The sequence below is a fragment of the Gouania willdenowi genome, chromosome 8, assembly GCF_900634775.1.
Source record: "Gouania willdenowi chromosome 8, fGouWil2.1, whole genome shotgun sequence".
NCBI classification, from domain to species: Eukaryota; Metazoa; Chordata; class Actinopteri; order Blenniiformes; family Gobiesocidae; genus Gouania; species Gouania willdenowi.
Window position 1 is genome coordinate 13,542,077 of NC_041051.1, and position 27,384 is coordinate 13,569,460.

A 27,384-nucleotide genomic window follows, 5' to 3' on the forward strand; every position below is an offset into this window, starting at 1 on the left:
GGTTGTCATGGTAACCAGGCACACCTTTCATTTCCTACGTCGGCAAGTCACCAGCAACACCCGAGAAAAGCGTTTATAAATGGCAAAAACAATCCGGGCGAGGAAATCCCTTTGGGAACAAGTGTGCGAAGGCAAGTCAGCGACAATAATAATCTTATTAAATATACATTTTAATAGTGGAAAAAAAGAAGTTTATTTCTTGTGTTGTGCTAAGAGGTTGAAGCCGAGCAGCCCAGTCCTCCCAGTGCTGTGCTGGCAGACAGCAGCTCAGTGAGCACACAGGTCTCCCAGTACAGTGCCAGTAAACACACCCCAGTGTTCTATGGACTCACCACTGTTAAGGTGAGCTCTGCTCTGTAAATTATTGTTATGTCTATGTGATGTTTATCTTTACAGAGTCTGTGTGTGTTATCTGTCAACAGGTGTCTGAGGATGGAGATCCTCTGGCAGACTTTGATCCTCTCCTCCATCACCCTGCACTGGCTGGTTACTCAGTGTTAGAAAAGCCCAAGTGTCCTTCAAGTGCTCAGTCTGAAAGTGCCACAGGGATCCATCAACGTAAGATTATTAGGGCCCCTATTGGGCCCCTATTGGCAGAGGTATCCTAGTCAAGTAGAAGTACTGTTACTGTTGATTGGAACTGTATTCAGGTACAAGTAAACCATACATAAAATACTCAAGTACAGGTAAAAAGTAGCTCAGTTAAATAGTACTCAAAGTTATTTTCATGCCTCCATGTTTACTTTTGGTAATAAATCTTGCCACGGTTTCCTTGCATACAGTAAACATCTCATGTATAATCTTAAAAAGGAAGGGACCAAATCTTGCACAATTTATTTTCCACAAAGGCATCTGTATAAAAAGTTTTGTTAAAATGTACATTTATTTTCAAAATAAATAACGCCAATTAATTTAATTCAAAATTTTTAAAACTCTCGGGCTCTAAGTATAGCTACATTTATGAACTCTAAAAGAGCGCCATTTGGGTAACAGGATTTTATCTCTCCATATCTCTCTTTATTTCTCCATGCTGTTTTTAAAGGATTTATCTCTTAACTGAATTTTTGACAGCCATTTGAAATGTGGATTTCCACGATAACAGCTCTGGTCTTGTTGTGCCTTAAATTGCCTGGACACGAGGAGGAGAGACAACATACAAACACAATGATCCCGCAACCGACTGACTGAACTGAGGGAGTATATATACCCTCCTCTGACTTGACGAGGGAACGAGGAGCAGCTGTGGAGAGTAGAAAAACTGGGCAGGCAGAAAAACATGAACAGGAACAGGCAAAATCAAGGAACAGGGAGCGAATAAGGAGGTAAACAATGACTAACTAAGCAGACTCATGACAGACTTAAAATAAACAAAGACACAGAATAACTAAACTCCCAACAGAACATAACAATGCCCCTGCTGTGTTTGTGTCTTCCATGTGATTGTCTCTGCCAACCAACTTCTTATGTGATTCATTTGTGCCTAGGGCTGGGATCAGCCGTGGGATATGCTGGACACAGTTTACTGGCAGTGCTCTGGACACTTTTTGCTTTTCCAGGTAACAGTTTGGTCTTTTCTACCCAGAAATGTTCATCTTCAGTTTACACTTTGCCTCTTCAAAGTAATCTTGATATATTTCAAATTTCTCTCTACTTAAATAAATAATTTAAACTTCAACAGTGGCTGCTGTCAGGAAAGTTTTCTGGCTACTCGCAACAGGATGGTATGGGCTGGTATATCTCATGTCTGCCCTCAACGTCTTCTTTTTGACACGGTGAGAATCTCTACACATTAACACACGTATATTTTATTATGAATGCACTGAAATGAAAACCGCAAATGGTAAAACCAAGGTAGAAAACTGAAAATTGCAAGTTATTAGTCCAATTGCATTTCTGGCTCTGAATGTGTACTAACCTCACTAAAATTAAAACATTTCAATTGTATAAATGACTATTAATGCTTCAAAGAATATTCTAACAATGTACAATTTAATATAAAAGTTTGACTTGACTTCACTCATATGTTAAATAATAATGTTCAGGCCTATAATTGACTAAGCTGCTGAAAGAGTCTAATTAAATATGTTCTCTCATTAAAACACAAATTGCATTTAGGTTCTTGGTGAAGATCAGCTTCTGAGAACTGAAAATGTACTTTTGGGCCATTCTCAGCCGAGAATGTGGCTGGAATTTTGGTGCCTCACTATATTTTATCATTTAAAGTTCAACCAGAATTTATCCTCCCTTTAGAATTAGTTTGAACCTTTTCCTATTGAAGCTGTAACATGTCTATGAGAGTGTGGATTGAAGTAAGACTTAGCTTACATGTAGGTTTTTTCACTTTAGGTTAATTTGTACATTAGGTCAAAACTTTAGCTTTTAGGATTCTTAGAATGACACAATTTTTTGATTTCCACATCTTTCCCGTTTTTGTTTTAAAGATGTTTCAATAATTTAATGGCTCTTTCTGACCTTCCTTCTCTGATTTGAGTAATAACCTTCTCTATGACTCTGTGTTTCAGAATCCTTCGCAAACTGTGGATCCTCCTGTGGCTTCTCTTACCCCTGCTGCTCTTTTTGGGTGAGTTTGAGAACCTGCAGCATCTCACTGCTTCACATCAGATTATAATGCAGTGAACGCAGAGGAAAGCTGGTGGTGTAGAAGTCGGTGATATAATCAGCAAACACCCCCTGTGTGGGCAGATGGTTATGCTTGAGATTTGTCATGATCATTTCTCTGGTGCAGTTTAGTTTTTTAGCTGTATACAATAAAGAAGCAATAAGGCAATTTAAATTCTTAAATTATGTGTTAAAAAGCTTAAAATCTGTTTTATAAATAGATATGCTGCTAGTTATGACGTGTTTAGAGCCACTAGACCAGTGTTTCTTTCTCTTATTTTTTGAATCCAAGTACCCCCTTTGACCAACTACAACATTTCGCTCAGAATTCTGTGAAAAAACAACTATAGAGCATAATGATGGAATTAATGAGTGATAACACACATTAGTGCCATCGCATACCCCTAGGGGTATTTGAGAAACACTGTACTGGACTTCACATTCTCATTATTTTCTCCTTACAATTACTTTCACAATTTAAACCTTAAAAGTTCTCCTGTTTAAGACATTTTAGCAAAGACTGAGTTTATTGAATGACTATTATCTGAGTGAACATTATGATTGCTAAGTTTGTGTATCTTCTCCTTGTAGCTTTATGGCTGTGGGGTCCATCCCTTGCCTTCCTTTCTTCATTTCCAGCCAAGGATTTGCCTGGTTTGGAGCAAAGTACCACCTCTGTTCCTCTTCCTGTCCCAGGGTCAGATACTACAATGAACAGGAATCCAGCCACCCCAGCCTCACAAGTGCCGGTAAAAGCAATGACCTATTTCCAGAGAAAAGTGACATTTTGCTAAAATAAGATTTGTGATTTGTGCTGTACAACTGAAGTGGCAAAGTTTCTCCTTCTTTTCCAACTGCCAATTCGTCTCCCTGAGACGGATTCTGCTTTGGCCTTGGAGCATCTTAAGCACATGGATCATCAGCTCGACCAGATATTGGAGCTAATCCAGCACAGCGACCAGAGAAAAGAGAAACATCACGTTGAGCTTCTGGGTCTCTACGGCTCCCCGAAGGAGCAGCTCCACACACAGACGGACAAGCAGAGCCTGGGTCTGTGGGTGTCCTCCCTGCTGGAGCAGAAGATTAAGCTGCTGCGTGGAGAGCTGGACCAGGAGAACACTCTCAGAGTTCAGGTAAGAACAAGAAGATCCACACTCACTGTTCAAATATTGGTTTGAATTAGCGAGTATTTGTTTGGGTGATTTTTTTTGTTTGATTCCTCACAGAGTGTAGAGGAACGACTCCAACAGGGTCAGGCTGCTCGACTGGCAGATGTAGAGCTGCTTATCAAAGCGCTTTCTGACAAAACAGAGGTATGTACAGCAGATTTACAACTATTCCACTGAAGACCGGAGCCTGCTGACTTTAGTATAGCCTTACATCTAAATTTAGATGTAAAAATGGTTTCTTATTATGCAGTAATTTGTGTGTTTTTAGGGCCCGAGCACTGAAGGCCCTATTGTTCCTTTTTATTATTATTATTATTATGACACTTTACTTGGGTTTTTGAGGCCCTTCCCGGCGGTGCAGATTCATGAAATTTGGCAGGAATGTATAGTTTGGTGAAAAATCTAAAGTGTAGTTTATTGATGCAATGTCAGGACTCATTAGCGCCACCTAGCGTTTATAACTTTCCACTGGTTTGAACTAGATGGCATTTGGTAGGTACATGCATTGGACCATGACTAGCAAAAATGTAAAAGAGAACTAAAATCTAAATTCAACAGGAAGTCTGCAATTTTGAATTTAGCAGGCCAAATTTGGCACTTTTATTCAGTTTTTGGCCAAAACACCTGACCTGCAGGCGTCCCTGACGACTCTGGAGCAGAGCATTCTTAGAAAGATTTCCCTGCAGCTTGAGCAGAGTCGAGCACAGATGTCGGACAAGACTGAGTTTGAGGAGTACATAGTCCAGAAGGTTACTGGGACGGTCCAAGACACCACCACTGCTGAGGGACTGTCTGAGAAGGTAAGAAATGAACACGTAATGAGCATGTATAATTCACAATGAAGCTGCTTTAACTCTGAGGCTGTGTTCAAAATCTCATACTAACGTACTACTCATACTTAGTCTGACGTCAAAATGAGTATGTAGTTATTTAATGCCTAAACATGATTCTATGTCCAACAACAGCTGTGTGAGTGAGTGCTGGCTGCAAAAAAATTAATTAAAAAAATCGGATCAGAGCAGAGACGGAACGAATTAAGACGTGCTTGAAACACAAGCATCCAGTATTGAATCAATCCTTTTCCTGCACAAGAACACAGTTTATCCTTATATTTGATACGTGGATTATGGAAATAGATCCACTGCTGCCTCTGGCGCTGCAGCGCGCACTGCGCACCCGAGTGTGTTTGTTGTGCGTTTGTTTCCCCGTGCGCTGATCTGATGTTGATATTAACAGTTGTTTATTAATAAAAGCAGGCTTACCACTAAAACAAACGTAAATATGACTTTTGTATGAGGAAAAAATAGGTTTTAATTGTCGGTTTCAGGTCAGGCTCTGATATAAATACCCAATGTCTGTCGGACCTGTAGGTTTCACTTTTTCTTTGTCGGGTTCTGGTCAAAGCTTGAATAAGGTTCATATCATAAATGGTATGTGTTTAAAAGCAAATTGGCACCACAAAAAAAAAAAAACAAAATATGTGTCTCTCTTTTTCTTTCTCCTCGTCCTCCTCCACCTGTTCATTCATTCTCAGTTTATTTTTTTTGGTTGACTAATCGCTACATGTGCCAGAGTCTTGGTCAACCAACCATTTCCTTGGTTGAATACAGCCCTAGTGGACACACTAGTCATACTCAACCGCCCCATGATGCATTGCAAGCAGGTCATAAAAACTTCCTTGGGCCATCTTCAGGCTAAAAATCAAACTTCCCCTTTTCAAAATAAAAGCATCTCTTCTTGTCTTCCATTAGTTTTTAACGCGTTTGTAAATAAGGCTCTTGTTTAACCAAAAGTTTTGTCAGTGGCACAATGGAGGGTTTCCGAAAATCTCTGAAATATTGACATAAAATGTGTTTCCAAAATGTTTTATGGATCAAACCACATGTTTAATTCTACTTGGTCACTTTCTCACTTAAATTGTTTTCAGAACTTTCATAGGTGGCGAATTAACAGATATTTAGCGTCAGTGTGCTTCAGGTTTTTTGTCATTACAGGATGTTTGCAGTAGACAGTATCTGCTTATGTAGCGTGTATTACGTTAGTATGCGATTGCAAACACAGCCCTAGTCATCTCTCTGTATTGTTTAACTGTGTGTTTTCTGTTCTTGTTCTCCATCAGCATGTGAAACTGATTGTACAGAATGCGCCGAAGCTCTACTCCCAGGATCAGATAGGCCTGGTGGACTATGCTTTGGAGTCTGCAGGTAAACAGAAAATGAACAGGAACGGTGGAATAACCAATACATAACTTGGTCTTGTGCTATATTTGTCTCTTATGCAATAAGGATAGAGCAACGTAGCATGGTTTCTTTTACTGAGAAACCTTTACATAAATTAACAAGAAGATTTGGATCTAAAGAAAGAGGCTTGGTTATAGATGCAGAAATGCTGCCTCTCCACAAAACCTCTAAACCAGTGTGACGACTGAACATGTGGTTAAGAAAGGAGTAAACTTGGCACAAATCAAGTTGTCACAATCACCAGTGTTTGAAACGACAGCATGTTAAGTTACATGAATGGGCAATATTGATAATCTCTGTGATGGAATATCTCACTAATTGGAGTCTAAAGAAATTGCAGACTCAACACAAATTCCTCAGAGAAGGTCCAGTGCGTTCAGTGATAATCAGTCCTTGGAAGCTTTCAGGGAAAAATCAACTCACACAGCATCTTTTGTCGTGTTTTAAATCGTCCACTGAGCATGAAATTCTATCATTTTTTTTTATTTTTCATCTCTGGTCATTGTTTTTGGCTCTAAAGTGTTATTTTGTGGAATATATTTTTTGTTTGTATGTGTTTAGGTGGCAGCATCCTCAGTACCCGCTGCTCTGAGACATACAAGACAAAGGCAGCCCTGATTAGTCTGTTCGGCCTGCCCCTCTGGTACTTCTCACAGTCTCCACGTGTGGCCATCCAGGTAAAATGCAACTTAGTAACACTGTCAATTTTTTTTTTCAGTATGTGTTTGTTGATTACAAGTTCTTAATCTCCCTCCATCAGCCTGATGTGTATTCAGGTCTCTGCTGGGCATTTAAGGGCTCCCAAGGCTATCTGGTGATCCGGTTATCCATGAACATCGTGCCCTCATCCTTCAGCGTGGAGCACATCCCAAAGTCTCTATCCCTGACAGGAAAAATCGCAAGTGCCCCTCGCGACTTCACTGTTTATGTAAGATGCACATCTAAAACATACAATGGCCACGGTTACATGAAGTTTTTTTTAATTTAAATTAAGTTGGAATTAAAGTGTTCTGTTTCATGTTTACATGGAAATAGTAATTCCAAATTGAGGTTTACATTGAAAACAGGTTTATTTGGCTTTATTCAATTCCGCTTTAGGTCCTGGGATTGGGAAGGGTTCTAATTGGACGAACATGACGTATTTCGCCAATATGGAAAAAAACACACAACAAACCCTCTCTTTTCGGCTACAACATAGAAGACCTCATAATAAGAACTTTTTTTGCTTTTATGTTGATTGTAGTTTTGAAGCAGCAGCTCGACAATAACATGTTTTCACTTTCGTCAGCTGAGGAGAAGGAGATAAATGACCATACGTTGTCCGTAACTTAAAGCAAAATTAAGCGTTTACAAGATAGAGGAATTATTTAATTAGGAAATAAACCATTGACCTAATTCAGATTGAAGTTTCATTTGGAATGTGTCGTTAGCCCGCGGGACTTTATAACGGTAGGGGATCTAAAACTGCCGTTCTTAATACAAGAATTCCCCCTCTACCTTGTCACCGAGGCTGGCTGCCTATCCTCTATCAAGTGTTACCTTAATAAAGAAAAGGACTGATTGTGTTTACTCCTATAGAAAGTCTATGAGAAGTCTCGCTTTTTTATTTTTGAGATTGATATAAAGACCTGCCCAGTGTAGGTCAAAGCTGGAAACGATTCTTTTTTACAACAGTATGAGCTAGCCCCCCCCCTTTCCCTTCTCTGTGAGGAAAGGAGCCGAGGGGGCTTTCACTTACCAGAGGTCTAGAAGTGTGTTTTTCAAAACCCGGGCGCTGTCTCAGGTGGATGATTGCAGGCGGTTAATTTACTCAAGAAGGCTTCTTAATAGTTAATATATTTTATTACAGGTTTCACAAAAATTAAACAAAAAGAAAATCAAAAGTCAATCACAAGTTTCAAAGTATCAAAGTCCTGAACTGACAGCCGACAAGAACGGACAGGGGCCTGCCGAACAACTAGAATGTCCGTCTCTAAAAAGCTCCCTCAGTGTAAAAATCAGTGAGATATATATAGCAAGAAGCGTGGCGTGATAGTGTGTCATAATTCATGCCCTGACCGCCTTAGCGAATAGGAAAAGAGAATACAAGTACATTTTTTTTTTTTTTTCAATGCCTTACTGGTGTAACAGATGCTTCAAGTTCACTCAGATGTCATGGCATACAAGAGTACAAAAGGTTATGCATATATGCAGATGTCATGGTTCAACGGGAGTACAACAGTGTAAAAGGTTGCACAAGGCGTTTTAGCAAAACACAGTATCCCTTTTTTTATGAAAATAGAAGTGTTAGCACCAGATGGTCATAACTTTTCTTGTGTAACATTTTTCCTATCATTTTTTATAATAATGGCAGTTTAATAGGCGTGACACATCAGGACAGGCATATAGCTGTAGTGGTTAAATAAACACTTCTTTGCAAAATAATGAATGAATGATTAATACACACAACGTACAACATCCTCCTTATTAATCATCATGAGCATATATGACCGGCATCGGTCAGAGCTGTCGCCCGCCGGGTGTTTCCAGAGTAGCCACCCCCGTCTAGGGTGTCAACCCCTTACGGAATTACTTCTCAGAGCCTGCTGGCATCCGAGGCCCCTTGTGGCGGGGTGAGACCCTCCTTCACAACCGACATAACGACACCCCTGACGTCTTCCAGTATGACGCTGAGAACCGAGAACGCCCGCTCCAGTCTTTCCAGACTGTCATCAGTCGGGGCAGGTGTCACTGTCTCTATGCCTTCATTGGGGGCCTCCCCCCCCCTTTCACCCACGAATGTCTCTGCACCCAACAGCTCCGCCCCATCATCATCCGATTCATTTTCCAGCGGGGGAAAGCAGTCAGCCACTTCTTCAGCAGACTCGACTTTCATCACAGTGGGGAAGGGGGATATTCTGGCCACCCTTTCGGCAAAGAAGATCTCTCCTGTGTTGTCATCTCTCTCCCATTCCATCTCCATACACGCAGGAGACTGTGAGACAGCACGAGGAGGTGACACAGACAGGGCCTCAGTCAGAGCCATTCTCTCCTTTTTCCACTCCGGACCCATATCATCTCCATCCTCTCCTCGTCTTTTAGCGGGGGAACCAACTCCAGCTTTTTCATCTCCTGAAGAAGAATCACTTCCCTCCCCGTCCTCAATGCTAAGTTTCTCTTCTATGTCTTTATCATCACTCATGCTCCACCCTAATGCCAGGAACCGAGCCACGGCAGGAATTTTGGACATATCCCCACATCTGTTTTTTTCAAGGATGTTGTTTTTTCTGTTTTGTTTTTGGTAACGTTTCTGGTAAAACGAGATGTAGTCACTCCCGATGTTAATTGTCTCCATTCCATCACCTAACTCCCTCACCTGTCTGAGTGCAGTAAAATTAACTTTCCTTGCTTCTGCTCTCGTCATTAGGTAAAGATGGGGGTTCAGGTAACTCATCCTTCCCTCAGTAATTTCACTGAAGAAATAAGGAGTATCCCTGTCCGGATAGGGGTAATTCCCCAGGGTCAAGGGTGTCTCATAGACTTTTTTATTGCGGGGCACCCAAGCATCCCCCCAGTACGTTAAATCAGGACCCCCGCAATCAGTGGATCTAAGATCCCGCGAGTTCAGGGGGCCGCTTTCCATTCTGACCCTGTCACATGTCATAGAAGCAGACCACCTCCTCCCCGTGTGGCACCAGCGTGTGCTGCCTCGTAAACCCCAGCTTATCCTTTCCGATTGCTTTTTGTAATCGGGGTGCCTAGCGGCCATTTCCCTATCGTTCCATCTCACTGAAGGTTCTGGTGTCATTAAAAATAATCTCTGCCCGAAAAGCCAAAATGGGCACCCCCCATCCTGTGGGTTGATTAACACTTCCCACAACTCTACTCCCATTCGAGGATGCAACTCATACAAGGGCAAAAAGCCAGTTGTATCAGTTTCAAAAGCCTCTGCCATTGTGGCCCCATTTGGTATCATCACGTCACACGGTAGAACCCCTGGGTGCCAATGCAGGGGTTTGTCTTCTGATATAAAGGGATTACCGTCAACATCTAATTCCAAACAGGCAGATCTGTACTCTCTGTTTTCGTTTTGGATCAATAAACCTTTGGACATGATCATTGTAGTCTTTATATTCTTATTTTCTCTTTGGGCCCCATTAATTCTAATCCATGCTGGTGTAGGGAGATTTAGTCCCACGCACCTACGGAAAGGGTATGGCGTGTCATTTAAATATCCATCTTGTCCCCTTATTCCTGAGGTATCCCAAATCACTTTGCGCAACTCTCCATTTCTCCCATCAGATCTATACTTGTTAAGCCTGAAAGACATCCAAAACCAGGCATCGTCATTAATTTCTCTCATTTTACTGACGCCCACAGGAGCATAATCCCTTGGGGATCTCTCGTGCTCTGCATCCGCAATCCTTATTTGTTTGGTGTACCATTCTGCTTTTTCTGGTAGAAGTGTCATGTCGCGGGGCACCAATTTTCCGTCCTATGATGGGGGAGGAGAATTCAAACATTAGCATGAAATTAAATATTATGCAAGGGGATTCCTCCCCTGTCAATAACATTTCTATCCCGTACTATCAATCTTTTATGGTGATTTATTCCTATGACGAACCCCACAAAGGCTATGGCCAAAACTTGTGTAGGTTGTCCCATAATTATCATGATGATTCCTGAGAAGATAAAAAACCCCCATGTTATTGCTAAATTTTTTGTCATTTTTTTGCTGAGGGCCGATCCCTTTTTGTACATAGCTATTAATATTAATAGAAAACAAATTGAATATATACCTGCGCCTATAAAACGAAAGTGGTTAACTCTTGTTGTCTTTATCCTAACTATAGTTAAAATTATATCTAGGATGTATATAACTGTGGTCGCAATCCAGAATTCATCCTGCCAATTGCGGGTAGGGAGGCCACCAAATAAAATGTAAAAAATTACTAAGGAGGTATGTAAAGGTGTGATTCTCAGCAGGAATCTTCTGAGAATACCCACCACAATTATCATAATTGATGAGGTTAAAACCTTTATCCATTCAATTAAGTTGTTTCTCCTCGCTATCAAAATCAATAGACATGCTATTATGGCCAGCAGAAAGAAGTCTGCGTTAATTTTTAGAATTATATTCTCATGGCTGACAGCTGGGTTTTCGTTAAGTGCCAGTGTCATTGCCTCACAATTTTCCAATTGCTTTGCACAAAGTTGCCAGTCTATTATTCTTTCTGTGTTATTTTGAATTTCACTGTCATAACACAACATCAGTTGTATTAAACAGCGGAACACAAGTGTATCATCCGAAGGGACATAGTGGTGGCAGTAGGCAGTTAGTGCCTCAGTTGTTGTCAGTCGATTTTTCTCACACTTTTCCCATTCCTTACTACAAAATTCCCAATCCATATTCGTATTTGTGTTGTTTCTTAATATTTTTGTTGTATTAGCATAGCACAATATCAGTTGTATTAAACAGCTGAAAACCAGTGTACCCTCTAAAGGTTTATTTAGTGCCGTGCTGCAAGGCATAGGTGTGGATGTGAGAGTTGTTGTTATATTTACCGGATGGTAGAAATTGGGTGTTGCTTCAGCCATTTCTATTCTCCTTTTATCTGGTCAGGTCTCTGTCAGTCGCCTGTTAGCTGCTTATCAGTTCTCCTGCAGGTCGTTTCCTTGTGCAAGAGTAACGAAAGGCGCCTCATGGGCAGTATATATCTCTTGAGAGGAGCCCTCTATTCCCCCCCCGTGGGCGGGGAACGCCCTGTCAACGCCCAATCTTATGATGTTTTTTTACGCCTTTGCTGAGCAGGAGGCCCCTGGTTAAAGGGCCTCTCCTTTCTTCCTAAAACGATGCCTTTTCTTCTTCTTTTGTATTTCTTTGTCCAACTTCCTGGCAGACTGAGTCACTAATGTTTCGTGTCTTCTATCTGCTCTACTAAATGCCCAGTTGCACATTTTTCTGCAGCAATTTAAAATTGCTAATATTTTTCCTACTACTGCCAAAAATATTATACCCCCAATAGCTAGCATTATCCATTTAAGGTACCACATTATTTCTTTGGTCCACCACCAAACATTTTGAGCAGTTTCAACCACTCCCTTTTTTACTCCCTGTACGGCGACCCCGATCATCATAGCCCCAAACATCCTCCAAGCTGGCAGGCCTGTCCCCCTTTTTTCCATACTCTTTTCTCTATAACTATGCTTCCCTATTGCTTCACAGTTAAAAACATCATCCGAGGCCTCCAGTACAATTCTTGAGTTATCGATTTCTGACACTGCACAATTCCTCACAGTATCAGTTGGGATATACCATGGGCTATCTTCTTTTAGTTTCATTTTTGTATTATCATTTTTCCATTCCTGAAAAATTGGAACAGTTTTCTCCCTATTTTTTAATTTGTTTCCATCACAAAGCACATTTCTAACAAACCTCAATCTATCATACATCAATCCTCCTATGTCTATTCCCTGTAACCATCCGACAGACGCCACATGGGATGGCCAGTGAGGTACCCTCACATGCTTTCCGGGAATCACACACATCCCTCTTCTGTTCTCGGTCAGCATATCGTGTGATGCAAAGGCATATGTGGAATTTACAGTTTTCTTTAGTTCCTGTATTAGAGTTTTATCTTTAAGACACTCCCATTCGCCTCCTCTCATCCTACAAGGTTGCCATTCAACTTCAGCTGTATTCCATATATTTTCTACATAAGTCTCACCATTCTTTATTACTGGTTTCTTTCCAATTATTCTCGCACCTGCCGCCTCTGTAATCGTCAGATTCCATGATTCATCTTCGTGAGACCAGCGAAGCTGATGCCATTGAGCATCAGGAGTTAGTGGCAACCATTTCTTAAATATTGTCTCATTATCCTTTTCGCCGTTCCAATCATTTATGGGTGCCGTGAGGAATAATGATCTCTCGGTGGTATAGAGGAAAGTCATTTGATAGGGGAACGGTGACTGTATGAAGTCTTGCCAATTCCATTCACCCTGGTGTTTGTGATGCTTTTTAATTGTGTGCAAAAAGTCTGGGAGTAGATGGCGGATTTTCCTATCTTCATTTGTTAATGTATATTTTTTTGCAGCTAATTTTTCTGCCCAAGGTTTAATCCAGATTTCACCTGTACTCTCTGTATTCTCATATTCTATTCTTTGTAAAAATGCTTTGTATGCCTTATACATTTTCATCACATCCATCCACTCTTGTCTCTTTCCAAAAGTAGTTTTTGTCAGGTACGAATAAAAGAACTGCATCTGCCAACGTATATGCATGTCCTCTATTAATATGCGCATCTCCTCTGGTAAAAACTCCTTCCTTGCTTCTCCCCATTCTGTCATATTTTCTACCCTGATCTCATCAGAGAAACTCCCCAAATCCTTCTTAACTTCTATTTTTCCTTTCCAATCAAAGGTGTTCCTCTCATTAAAAAATTCCAAACCGTCATGGTCTTCGGGAGGCAATGGATAAGCCAAAAATTTATGTAACACCGACCCATCCTCCCTAGGGATTGCTATCAGGTGCGGAATCACTAAGACTCCCATTACAGCCGAATCAAAACTATTCCAGCCTTCATTCTGTCCCAGTAATAAACCTGCTAATTGACTCCATTCCCAGGCTTCAAAGAATGCAGAGGGCCTCATCTTTGCTTCCTTTCTTAGTTCTGTGAGATTTATAGGTAGGTGTCCGCTGCAGTTCCACATCGCCTCTTCCCATAAATCACTTCTAAACGGTTCTTCAGCTACCTTTCTGCTGGTGTTGCTGAAGACCACTTCCAGTATTAATTTATATGCATTCGTAGCCTGCGTCAAATCAACCCCAAGTGTGAGAGACATACATCTCCTTGCCTTTACCCACCATGCTGTTTGGTTAATTTCTACCCATTTTTTGTATTTATTTTGTGTCATCATAGGTACCGTTATCCCAACAATTTGCCTAAAACAGCTACCCCCTTTGTCGGTGGGATTAAGATTCCTTCCATTTTTTGCATATCTACTCTGGCATAACAGATCATTTTCCTGATGCTCATCCGTCTCATACCACATGATTCTTTGTTGAACCTTAGGAAATTTCTGAAGAAATTTCATCATCTCAGGACCTTTTGTATGTCTTTTGTGACGAGCAGGATTTTCCCCTGCGTTATGCTTTTCTGAAGGTAATACAAACAATAGCCACTTCCAATAGACTCCTCTAAGCGCGGAATTAGCAGTAAAACAGTCTTCACTACTTCTATTGCATATTCCTAATCCTTCGGCAGTATTGATATGTGGGTATAACGTTGGTATCACATGGGTGTCAGGTGCCACACTGGATGCCCACATTGGCGTTGTATTATAGGCATTAAGGTAAAAACATTGTTTGACTTCCTCCTCCTTATAAAGTCCCAACTCAACTGACTTATCGCCATTGGTCAATCTTCTCACCGGAATTTGGTTGTAATAGAAAACGCAATGTCTTAAAGGATTTCTGTCATCGTTTCCCTGTGTAATCCAATATTTCCTCCCTTGAATCCGTGACAGACTATCATTCCTTGTACGATATTGGTTCCCATTTAATTCTTTATCCCAAAATTCCTGCATCATTATTTTGTCCAAAATAGTCTCCTGTAACTTTATTGATTTACACTGCGTCCCATTACCATATGTGAAATTCCTAGTCCAATTACTTGTCACATCTTTCCATTTCTGGAAAATGTTGACATACCATTTTACGGCGTCCACGCTACATTTTTGTCCCCTATATTTTCCAATACCACGTTTCCATCTAATTTTCTTTGAGCTCTCCTTGTCTTTTTGTATTGCAAACCCCGGGGTCACCAATGGCATAGTCCTAATGTCATAAACCAGAGCCTTATTTTCTAAAGATTCTATTTTAAAATTACCAAAAACCTCTTCATTAATCGCATACGGATATTTTACAATGCTATACTGTTCTTCTGTGATCTCATCATGAGATGGAACATTCCACACGGAGTGTTCGTCTATTTTTTGGCATGTTTTATACATACCGAACTTTTCTTTAGTTATTTCCCATTTTTTCCTTATTATCTGGCTATAAGCTTGATACCTGCATTCTATTGAAGTATTCCTCCTTTCTATCCCTGACAGGATCAAATATCCCTCCTTTTCACTAATACGACTCTTTCTCACAACAAATCCTTCTTTATTAGTATTGCCATAAATCTCCTCATAATCTTCCCACGTGTATATTTTCATGTCCCCACTTACTGCCTCACACATGTTTTTATAGGCCACTCTTGAGAGTTGTTCCATTATCCTCATTATCATTTCCTCACAGCATGGCCCCTGATAAGCCTCAAAGGTTATCTTGCATCCGTTAAGTTTCATTGTTTCCATTTTCTTTACACACTTCTTACTTCCTTTATTTGTTATATTACCATTTGTACTGTCTAATGCAGCCGTCGGGGGAGTTGTTGTGTTTATCTTCCTTATAGGTGACTCAGGTGAAATTTTACTTTGTGGCTTTGTAATGTTTATACTCACTAATCCCGTTGGAGACAGTGTTTGCTCCTCCTTTGACCTTACACCCCGTGGGTGCGGGAACAGAGAAATACATCCCTCTATTGCATAGCCTATTTCTCCTTTATAGTCACTCAGGCCCCTTTTAACCATTTCTAACTTTATAAGTCTTATTTTCCTGCATATTTCCTCCCCTTTATCCATAAGATTTTCCATTAAAGCTGTGTTGTTTCTTAGCACCAGCTTTTTCCACATTAATTCCTTTAGGCATTTGTCAGGCCGATTTGACCTCGGGTGTTGGTCATATTCAATGCAGCTAAGCCGCCTATTCTCATCTCCCTCATTATGCCCTTGTTTTAATTTATGATCCGTAATTTCAGGGAGAAAAAATTCCCTGTCACATCTTCCCACCAAGCCTCGGGTGAGAGCTAGGAATTGGATCCCTCCTCTTATGTATCTCTCTTGATCAAAGACCATCTTTCTCCCAGTGCCAAAAGGGATGGGGATCTCTACCTCTGCCCTGGGTGTATATACATTACATGATTTACACCTAACCAGTTTCTCTTTAACCACTCGTTTAATGGAACCTGTCCTCCCTAGTTCCATCCATGTCCTGACTCCAATTGCCGTTAATAGGCCGAGGAGTGTCAATATCAGAAAGATTACAACGGCCTTACTGATTATCCCTATTTTTGATTTTTCATCCCATCTCCGCCTCCATTCCTTTCTTTTCCTATTCTTTTCGGCTATGGCGTAAGGTTTAAGTCTGTTTTCTTTGATATCCTTGATATAATCTCTTTCCCATAATACCTTTCTAGCCTCCTTATCATAATGTCTTTTATTCCAAATTAGGTGGAGCCGTTCCATTCTTCCGATGGGATGACTTCTCTCTCTGTAACGAGAATAGTACCACAATTATTTCCTTATATTATTCACATCTTTCCATTTCTATTTTTATCTCTCTATATTTTTTTTTTTTTTTTTTTGACGCTATTCATTATCAGATTCGTTTTCCTGTGGTCTTTTTACATCTCTTTCTTCACTAAAGACAAGCTTTCTCCTCGATCCTTCCTTTTCCTTATTATTATGTGCATTCACAGGAGCATCCACCCAAGTCTCCCTTGGTTCAACTTCTGCTCCCGTGAGGTCATCATCCTCTGTTTGATTTCTCCTTTTTATCCATTCCGTTAGCCACCTAAGCCTCTTTTTCTTATCTTTTGGAGCCACCCGCATTAATTTTGATGTCCTGATTATTCCACCGCGGACCCATGCTTTAGCAGCTACAGCAATGATCTGACTCATGTTAGATTTATTTTCTATGCATCTTTGAGTGAGAACCTCCATAATTAAATAAAGATCCTCATATCTCTCTTCTGTTTTTCTCTTATCTTTTCTTTTTCCTGTCACTTCAGACCCCACTAAGATACTTAATTTACATTTTATCACTTGAACCCTCATTGGGTCCCCAGCCGGATTCACACTCCCCGTTGTTATCCAATCTTTCTGTGATGCACTTAGCGTTTGAGGCGTCCATTCCTCAATTTTTCCTCCCTCCTTTTCCTCCTGCAGGGCTATAATCATTTCTCCTAGCTTTTCTCCTATGTTTGTGAGCTCTACCTTATCTTTAGCAAACCTACGTTTAGTTTTGAAAGCTATTGGAATCCTCCAACCATCACACAATTCATTTATCATTTCTGTTTTTCCTACAAAATTAGCAGAAGCACCACCATCTTTCAGGTGTGTTACTATTTTAGGAGGTAACTCCTTTAACTTCTCCACTTCTCCTCTCTCTGTCATATGTTTCTGAGTCCCTGGTTTCCACGGGGCTAATTTTCCCGTTGACCTCCTATGTCGATACTGGTGGCTCGTCCTGTGTGCCAGGAGTGATGCCATCTCCAAGCGTACATTCCTGCACAAAAGAAGACTGCCACCGTCTCCTGCCACACAGTTACATGGCCACTCATGTCTGTCTATACGACAACACATCATTCTGGCACCATAATTATCCCAACACCTGGTGCAGAATGAAACTCGGCAGGCCCCGGCCAATTCCAGTCCTACCAATTTTCCTTCCGGCTGACAGTCATATCCTAACCTCCTGTCCTGTCTTCTACCCATCCATCTGAGACAGAAAACTTCCTCCATACATAGACAACATCTCCCCGGCTGATATTCCCTTTCTTCTGGGAGAGAGCCAGGAGAATGTCCTGGGTATAATACTCGTACCGTTATCATTTCATCCCAAGGGGCTGACAATATAACCAATCCCATGGTCAAATGAGCCTCGTTCGGTAAGACCTGGTAAAACTCATCAACCTCCGAAGGGTGATACGGAACTTCCCATGTGGGAAGAACCGCTTGGTCCATCGCAGCTTTCGATGTCATAAACTTCGGAGGTCCTGTTGGAATTGATCCCAGCCTATCAATCTCTATTACATCTTTATTCCTTAAACCGCCTTTTAATTCGGACCTGCTTGGGGTGATATTTCCCTCCATCTGTAGTGTATATCACGTTACCTTCCTGTCGATCGATTACCCGGAATCCTTCCCCGTTATTTATCCACACCTCGTCTTTTGCCTGTAACACAGGATAATCCTGGGTCAATTCGGTAACTGTTTTACGGTGCTTAGGCTGGCTTAATATTTGATTGATGTAAAATAAATTTTCAGGCCTCCACCAGCCTTTCCCTATCACAGCTATTGCTTCTTTTGCCGATCTAACCGCTCGTTCCGCCACGCCGTTTGTATTGGATTGATAAGGTATCGAAAAAACATGTTCTATTTTAAGGTCGTACAATAGTTTTTGAAACTTTGAACCGGAGAACATTGTGGCATTATCACTCCTTATTTTGGTTATGGTCATGTTTCCCTGGAGATAAGACAGGAAGCATTTTTCTGCCTCATCTTGTGTTTCATGCATCAGCGGAAATATCCTTGTGTTTCCTCCTGCATTGTCTGCTATTACCAAGAACTTTTTATATTTCTTAAATTTTGGTAAATGTCCCACATCCATAGATGCCGACACTCCCACGACTTCTGTTGATATTGGCCTTTCATTGTATTTCATAGGTGGCAGATTTCTTTTCCTTGCGCATTTTTCGCAATTACTACGAAGTTCACCGAACATTCCCTCTAAATGTTTTAATTCTACTTGCTGATCTCGCAACCAGCTTTTTATTCTTTCTGTCCCAGGGTGTAAGAGCATATCATGGATGGTTTTTAGGTATTTTTCTCTATCTATTTCGGGTATTTCTATCTTCCCCCTTTGATTTCTCCAGGATTCAGGAAACAGCAGGGACACCCCCCTTATTCCTTTTAATTTTGTTTTGCTCTTCCTTGCTTGCACAAGGTCATCCACTTTCTTATTTCCTTCATGATCAAAATCACTTTGACCTGTGTGACTTCTTACATGCTCAATCCATATTTGTGTTTTTTGTAATAACTGAGCAATAATTATCCAGTGTATTTTATGTCCTAATTCTTTACCTCGGTAGTTTTGATAGTCTCTGGCTTTCCAAAATCGTAGATTATTTTTTATTCCGTCTACTACATACCAACTGTCTGATATGATCTTTAGCTTTTTTATTTTTCTCTTTTTTGCATACTGAAGCGCATTCACCAATGCTAAAACTTCAGCTTCCTGTGCGGTTTTGCCTTCTCGGCCTGTTTGTTGCCACACTTGCTTCTCCTTTTTATACACTATAAAGCCCCATTTGCCCATCTCATCTTTGTCTGTCATGCTTCCATCTGTAAATATGGAATATATTCCATCCCATTCTTCCGGTGGACTTTCTTCTTGGATGTCTTTGATTTTTCCTTTATTTTCTCCTAACGTAAACCGCCATTGTTTATCTTGTAACATCAAAGTCCATTTTCCCCACCTACTTTGATATGCCTTTGCAAATTCTACTGACCCTTTATGAATTTCTTTTGTCAGAGGATTTTCCGTTTCTACAACCACTCTTCTGTCCCCAAACATTGCTCTCATTTCTTTATATGCTTTCCATAACAGCAAAAGTTCTTGTTCTACTGTAGCATACTTTAGCTCTGTATTTGAGAATCGATGTGAATAATACATGAAGGGCTTTTCACTGCTTGCCTCCGTTGCTTCTATCCATCCCCCGTCCTCCTGCATCACTGTTTTCAGCGTCACCGGGTCTATCCCCGTGACAGGTGATAGCGTTCTTACAGCTTCTTTTACTTGCTGTACTGTGGCCTGAAAGAGTTGTTTTTCCTCTGTGGTTAATTTTCTGTTTTTTTCTATTAATTTTTTCTTCTCTATATCCCATTTTCTTAGTCCTAATTTTATTTCTTCTATCCTTCTGACAATTCCAGGGTACCCAGGAATTGTGGACCTAACCCAGCTCATTTTTCCAATAGCCCTTTCCAAATCTTTTACGGTGTGTGGTTCAAGATTGTTTAGGTAGCCAGGGACCATTTGGATTGATTCACTACCTATTGTCATACCTAAGTACTTCACGGAGCTCGTTCCTATCTCACATTTAGGGAGGCCTATTTTCATTCCGTTTATTTTTAGGCGATCTAACACCTTTCCTAACAGTATATAGTGTTCTTCTTCTTCTTCTGTGGAGAAGAAAATGTCATCTATATAAACTTGCACTGGAAGTCCTACTAATAGCTTTTCCATTCTTTCCTGGAAAGCATTTGGAGAATTACAAAATCCCTGGGGTAGGCGTGTCCAGCAGTATCCCTGATTTTTTATCATAAAACATGTTTTCAATTGTGACACTTCTTCCAGCGGTACACTCCAAAATCCATTAGCTAAGTCTATTGTGGTATTGTACCTTTTTGGCCTTAAGCTCATCATTGTGACTTTTGGATTTACTATCTGTCTTACATCTTTTGCCGTTAGGTCATTTAATTGTTTCAAATTATGTACTGCTCTAACGGTGCCATCTTTTTTTGGTACAGCCTGAACGGGCATCAAGCAAGGCGGTTCGTCTACTTTTTTAACGACTCCCAGTTCCTCCAATTCCCGTATTGTTTTTACAAATTCCTGCTCGGCATCGCCCAATGGATATTGTTTTTGTTTTCCTGGCATCGTCCCCCTAATAACATATGGCTGAGTCCTCATCATTCCTACATCATTTTTGAATTTTGCCACTTCTGCTTTTCTTAGTATGTTCATTAATCTTTCTTTATCACTTAATTCAGATTTATCTATTACGTTTTGTAACACTTCTGGAATTATTATTTCTTTCATCCATCTTACTGGATTTTTTTCCAGCCAGTCTATATCCTTAAAGGCCAACAGTGCATGGGGACCTATTAAAACTTCCCTGCCCCTGAATTTTCCTATTGGCATGGTGCATTCTTTTCCATTTGCTAATTCCACTAAGGCATATTTACTCATGGGTTCTGTCCAAGGTTCTAATAAGATGGACATATTTGCTCCGGTGTCTAATGTGACCCCCTGAAGTTCACCGTTTATCTTTAGCCACCCTATTATATCATTTTCGATTATTTCACACCCCGGGAGCGTTACTGTGCTTTGCTCCTTCTTGCTTGATGAACTACCTGATAGTCCTTTATCCACTTCATCTTCCATTCTTCCCTTTCTTTCATTAGATTGTCCCTCTCTGCCTTTGTCATTTTCTGAAAATCTTCGTCCGACACTCTTGGACAGGCAGGGGCTCCTTCCCTTATTCCTGAACCCTTTGGTTTCTGACCTTTCTGAGTCTCCCGTGTCCTCTGTCCCACTATTTGATTTCTTCGCGGAAAGTACCCTGGTATTTCGGGTCTGATTTGATTTGGGTTTTCCTTCCTCTGGCCTCCCGCTGTTGAATTCAGCCTCGGAGGGTTTTCTTCTCGGTGGTTTCCTTGATATGTTTGTCGTGATGCAAATGAGCTCTGTCTCTTTGGTGTTTGAATTATTTTGGGACTTCCCATTGTATTCCTCTCTTGTCTGGCTGGAGGAAACTGACCGTCTGTGTTGCGGCCAGAGTTTCGTACTTCTGGCCGCCGTAACTCGTTTTTTGACTGTCTCTCTTCTCTTTGCTGCTTCCTTATTCCCCTTATTGTATCAATTGTTCTTAATTTGTCTTGTCTCTCTGAGTGTGTCATTTTTTTCCATTCCACAGCCACCTCTATTATTCTTGAATCATTACATTGTGTGAGAAACTCCACCTGTTGCGTCTCATTAGCTTCATTACTTATCATCTGAGCCATAGCGTGGAGAATATCTATTTTTCCTTCTTTAAATTGCTTCACTAATTTATCAGTCAGTTTTCTGACTGGATCCTGATAAGTATGGGTGGAGTTTCCTTTAGAAAGCATATATAGAGTTATTCCTTTTCCTAATTCAAATTTTTCTCTATTTGCTATAGCCTTTGATACCATTGCATCCTTTAGATATTTTACTGAAAGCACATCCAACAATCTCACTGCATATTCTCCTGGTGTCTCATGGGCCTCTTTTTCTGTTGCCATTTTCATGATTTCTGCTAAATTAAGGACCAGCCCTAATGGCTCGTCCTCCTCTGAGTCTGAAGCTTTATTAGTTAACATAGATGTGGCCAGTTGTATACTGATATCATGCTTCTTCTTATGTTTAGGCCTCTTCTTCTCCTTTTTAGGCTCACGTCCTCTCTTCACTTCCTCCTCATCTGATGAGGAATCTTCCTCTCTCCGACCCCCCTTTCTGCATGTCCTCTGATGAGCAGCAGTTTCTCTACTCCTCTCATTCCCTATGTGTTCTTCTGTTTCTTCGTCATCATCGCTATCCTCTAGGCCCTCATTCCCACTTGTGTCTGATCGATATGAATGGCTCCTGATACTGTTTACAACATCTCGGTGGGCATTCCTGAGGTGATCGTATCCCCGCGCCAGATAGGCTTTTTTAAAAGACTGTGACACTCCGGGCCACCTAGCTATCTCCGAAGCACTAGGAGTGAAAGATAATTCTAACGCATGTTGTTTATCTATGTTTTCCGCATAGTACTCTGGAAATTCAACATCATCATCCCATTCCTGAGATTTAGTTTCCCAGTCTTGAATGTGGTTGGACGGGATAAGGCAATGTCCCTTTCTCCCTTGGGGCCTTGGGGAAGATCCATCCCTACATGGCCATTTCGTGTTGTCGTATTTTCCCCAGTCAATACTTTTCCCCAACGCATGTTTGCTCCTCACGGGCCGCTCTAAATTTCCTGTCTCATATTCTGATCTGTAGGGCTCATATATTCTCTTTGGTTTAATCCTATGTGCCCCTCGTGGTAAAATTGGGGTCGACCGACCTATTGGTTCTGGTTCGAAAACGTCTTCTTCCTCCGATGACTCTTCCAGAGCATAAGTTACTCTGGGTGTGGAGGCAGTAGTCTTTTTAGGTTGGGCCTCGGGTGTCAGGTGAGTTCTTGTTTTCACCCGCGGTGTTTCCATAATTGGAGACCTGTCCTGTATGTGTCTACCAGCCTCCCTTCTTTCCTTGTTAGCCAAATCCATTGTTGCCTTTATTTTCTCTATTATGTCCTCAATTATCCTTCCTGTTTTGTCTTCTAATACTAGTATTACACTAGAGAGGGTATTTTCTACTCCGGTTATGGTTACTCCTAACCATATAGCTATTGTTTCATAAGCCTTTTTATTTCCTCCCATTTCTTTTGGAAATGTGTTTTGACAGTTGAGATCTAATACTAGGCGAGTCTCCTGTCTTCCTATCATTTTTAATTGATCCCGCAGTCTATCCTGTCCTCGTGGTTGAAGACAGACATAGCCCGCCGTCATGTTCCCATTTGGTGGGTTATAACCCCTTATACCTGTTTTGTCTCCTTCATCCGGTGCTATCCTTCCTGCCCTAATTTCGGCCTCTCGATATTCGTGATGAGCCGTAGTTTTCTTGAAGTCTTCCTTATTTTCACGTTTTATTTTGGTTGCTGAGCCTGTCTCATAGTCTCTTACCCAGATGACATATGCGTATCTCCGTGGTATCTCAAATTTTGCTGAAGTGCTGTTTATTATTTTTATCTGGCCATTTTCAGTTGTTAGTCTTAACTCCTCTTTATCTGGTAGATTAGTCATTTTTTCTGTTGTCATCATTAATTCTTTCTGGGGCGGGGGAGGGCATGGTGTTCCGACAATTTCGTCCTCCTCCTCATCGGAGTTTATTTCCATCAGGTTTTTATTTATTTTCCCGGGGACAGGGAGGTTTCCGGAGTTTCTACAAATATTAATTATTTCCTCTCGCTTTTTCGCCTCTTCTTCCTGCATTTTTACAATATGATCATAATGTCTCAATTTTTTCTCCGCATAGCTTAGTTCCTGTCTGTACTGGTCAATTTGCTCCTGAAAAGATTGTCTTTGTAATTCTGAATCAAGCCTTCTTTTTTCTTCAGCTGATCTGCTTGCTATTTCTCCTTCCCTTATTTGAATATCCTTTTCAATTTCTAATTTCTGCAACTCTCTGAGATGACGCTCCTGATCCGCTTTTTCTTTTTTCCTCCTTTCCCTATTAGCATTCCTATGCTCTTGCTCTGCCGTTTCACATCTTAATTTTAATTGCTCTAATTTACTCTCTAGGAGAGCTTCTCTTTCTCTGCTCTCATTATTGTTTGGCCTTGTCTTATCTTTACACTGACGATAGGCTTCTGCAGCTCTCCTCTCTAACCACATCTGTTGTGCATTATCCTCCCTGAAAGGCACAAGCCCTTCATCATCCTCCTCTTCACTCCCGGAGCTGCCTCCCTCATCCTCAGTAGTTACTAAGTATTTACTACTTAGACCTCCGTCTCCCTCTTCTATTAGTGCATCTATTATGCCCTCGTCTGTGAAATAAGGGGCTGAGGGAGTAAGAGGCATTATTTGTGTAATTATTGTACTGTACGGCGATGCTCCCGCTTGTGGTTCTTCATATGGAGGTGGCTTTGCTGTTTTTATTTGACCCTTGCCTCCGTCTCTTCCTATTGTATCAGACCTTGCGCCCCTCTCTGCTGATTTTGACCTTGGCCGCGTCTTTGACAACACCTTTAATCCTTCTATTTTGTAGCCGAGGTCCTCCTCAGGTATTTTTGCTATTTTTGTATGATGCAGAGACAGGAGGGTGTTTGCTTCTTGAAATTTTTCTCTGGTTTGTAGGACCCATATAATCCGACGTCCTGCACCTTTGCTCAACCAATTCCTCATAGCTTCATATATCATTTTCCTGGCCATATTGTCGGGATATCCGAACAATCCATCTCCCCACGTAGTAGTCACTACTGTCTTTGTTTCTACCGCTTCGAAGACAGCTTCCAATGTTTCTCCTAATTCGTCCCAACTTAATTTTGGATCTTTATCATAAAAACGAGAGTAATACCCATTAACTATCGCTATTACCCCATCATTTTTAATTTCCTCTTTTTCTATCCTTACTTCGTTTGCCGTTTTTCTGGAATACTTTCCTGTCTTAATATCTCTCCTGTTTATATCCTTATTGACTGAGATGGGCCATCGTGTGGCTACCCATCTTGCTACTCCGCCCCCGTCTTCCCCACAGGGATTTCTCGGGTTTAAAATAGTACATTTGGGCCCTGATATTTCTGCCACCAATGTGTCTCCAAGGTTCGCTTTCACTGTTGTAATCACGTCATCGAATCTTATGGCTTCAATTTCTCTGTTTGGCACTCTAGTACCGGTGGATCCCGTCGATAACCCTCCTGTCGACATTCTTCGAACAGGAGTGAAATGGGGGGGTAACTGTGTACCCTCCGCCATTGCTTTATCTTACGTTCGTTTCACAGTATTCCCGTAAGCGGAGACTGAGGTATCTCCTTAGAGGGGGGCTCCAATAGCCTTTTTCCCCTTTGTTTTACACGCGTGTTTGAATAGGCTTACCTTAACCTGATTCTTTTAATAAAAGATACCTTTCCGATTTGGTGTTCGAAGTGTCTAGTCCTTATGCTTCTAATCTCCCACTCTTTTTCTTTGCACACTCCGTTCAGGGTGATCAGGCCTGCCAGAGTATCAATTACTAGAGAGCTGGAGATTTTTCCACTACTTTCGTACTGAGTTATCCTTTATTCCTCACAGAGTGAAAAGCCAATCTTATTCACCCTCCTTCTGCCAACCAGTATGGCAGGACAATGAGACTCTCTCTCTCTACTCCTTTATTTAGGGACACTCCGTAGGTTTTCTAATTAGACTCGGTACTCGTTTTATTTTTCCCGGACTAACAGGTTAACTTAGTCGTGCCCTCACGTATGGGCGCCATGTCGTTAGCCCGCGGGACTTTATAACGGTAGGGGATCTAAAACTGCCGTTCTTAATACAAGAATTCCCCCTCTACCTTGTCACCGAGGCTGGCTGCCTATCCTCTATCAAGTGTTACCTTAATAAAGAAAAGGACTGATTGTGTTTACTCCTATAGAAAGTCTATGAGAAGTCTCGCTTTTTTATTTTTGAGATTGATATAAAGACCTGCCCAGTGTAGGTCAAAGCTGGAAACGATTCTTTTTTACAACAGTATGAGCTAGCCCCCCCCCTTTCCCTTCTCTGTGAGGAAAGGAGCCGAGGGGGCTTTCACTTACCAGAGGTCTAGAAGTGTGTTTTTCAAAACCCGGGCGCTGTCTCAGGTGGATGATTGCAGGCGGTTAATTTACTCAAGAAGGCTTCTTAATAGTTAATATATTTTATTACAGGTTTCACAAAAATTAAACAAAAAGAAAATCAAAAGTCAATCACAAGTTTCAAAGTATCAAAGTCCTGAACTGACAGCCGACAAGAACGGACAGGGGCCTGCCGAACAACTAGAATGTCCGTCTCTAAAAAGCTCCCTCAGTGTAAAAATCAGTGAGATATATATAGCAAGAAGCGTGGCGTGATAGTGTGTCATAATTCATGCCCTGACCGCCTTAGCGAATAGGAAAAGAGAATACAAGTACATTTTTTTTTTTTTTTCAATGCCTTACTGGTGTAACAGATGCTTCAAGTTCACTCAGATGTCATGGCATACAAGAGTACAAAAGGTTATGCATATATGCAGATGTCATGGTTCAACGGGAGTACAACAGTGTAAAAGGTTGCACAAGGCGTTTTAGCAAAACACAGTATCCCTTTTTTTATGAAAATAGAAGTGTTAGCACCAGATGGTCATAACTTTTCTTGTGTAACATTTTTCCTATCATTTTTTATAATAATGGCAGTTTAATAGGCGTGACACATCAGGACAGGCATATAGCTGTAGTGGTTAAATAAACACTTCTTTGCAAAATAATGAATGAATGATTAATACACACAACGTACAACAGAATGACCATTTTAATTTGTTAAAGGAGAATGAATGCTTTCATGTAAACGTGGCCAGTGAAAAATAATCCAATACAAATGCCAAGCATTAATTCTTCTGAAATCTTTAACTGCTTAGGGTCTTGATGATGAGTCCCAAGAAGAGGGGAAGCTTCTGGGCCAATACACGTACCAGGAAGATGGGGAATCACTACAAACCTTCAATGTTGAGGTAACTCGGTAACCCTTTAGGAAGGCAAATGAAAAATAGAGTATTTGCTGAGTCTGCACCCTTTCTACTCTTTCAGGAGCAGAACAAGGCCTTCCAGATCATCGAAGTGCGTGTGTTGTCCAACTGGGGTCACCCAGATTACACTTGCTTGTACCGCTTCAGGGTCCATGGAAAACCTTCTTCTCAGTGACCCATGTTTCATTACCTTCTCGTCGTTGACATCACCATCCCACCTGTACATAGTTTAACCTACTTCTACTAAACAGATGAACTGGGCACCTCTCTCTAGACTAGTTGAAATAAGTTATGTGTTATTGAAGCAAAGTTCCCACTTAGTCATTAAAAAGTATCTTTGTTCATAAGCTGTTTCAGTGCATTTTAAAACATTCTGGGACTTTTTTTAAGGTAAATTGTTGTTTTTGTTCAGTCATAAAGTGACCTA

At 41.0% G+C, this 27,384-nt stretch overlaps 1 protein-coding gene across 1 annotated transcript; it reads left to right on the forward strand.

Moving 5' to 3' along the window:
• On the forward strand, positions 1 to 27,341 carry LOC114468237 (SUN domain-containing protein 1-like). The gene is made up of 15 exons (XM_028455018.1): positions 1 to 131; positions 215 to 342; positions 423 to 558; positions 1,485 to 1,556; positions 1,679 to 1,772; positions 2,523 to 2,581; positions 3,211 to 3,368; positions 3,456 to 3,752; positions 3,846 to 3,932; positions 4,373 to 4,588; positions 5,908 to 5,992; positions 6,590 to 6,705; positions 6,789 to 6,956; positions 26,850 to 26,942; positions 27,019 to 27,341. Exons 1-15 carry the CDS (start codon positions 80 to 82, stop codon positions 27,130 to 27,132), a joined length of 1,875 nt encoding a protein of 624 aa, XP_028310819.1. The 5' UTR covers positions 1 to 79; the 3' UTR covers positions 27,133 to 27,341.
• The last annotated feature ends 43 nt before the right edge of the window (positions 27,342 to 27,384 follow it).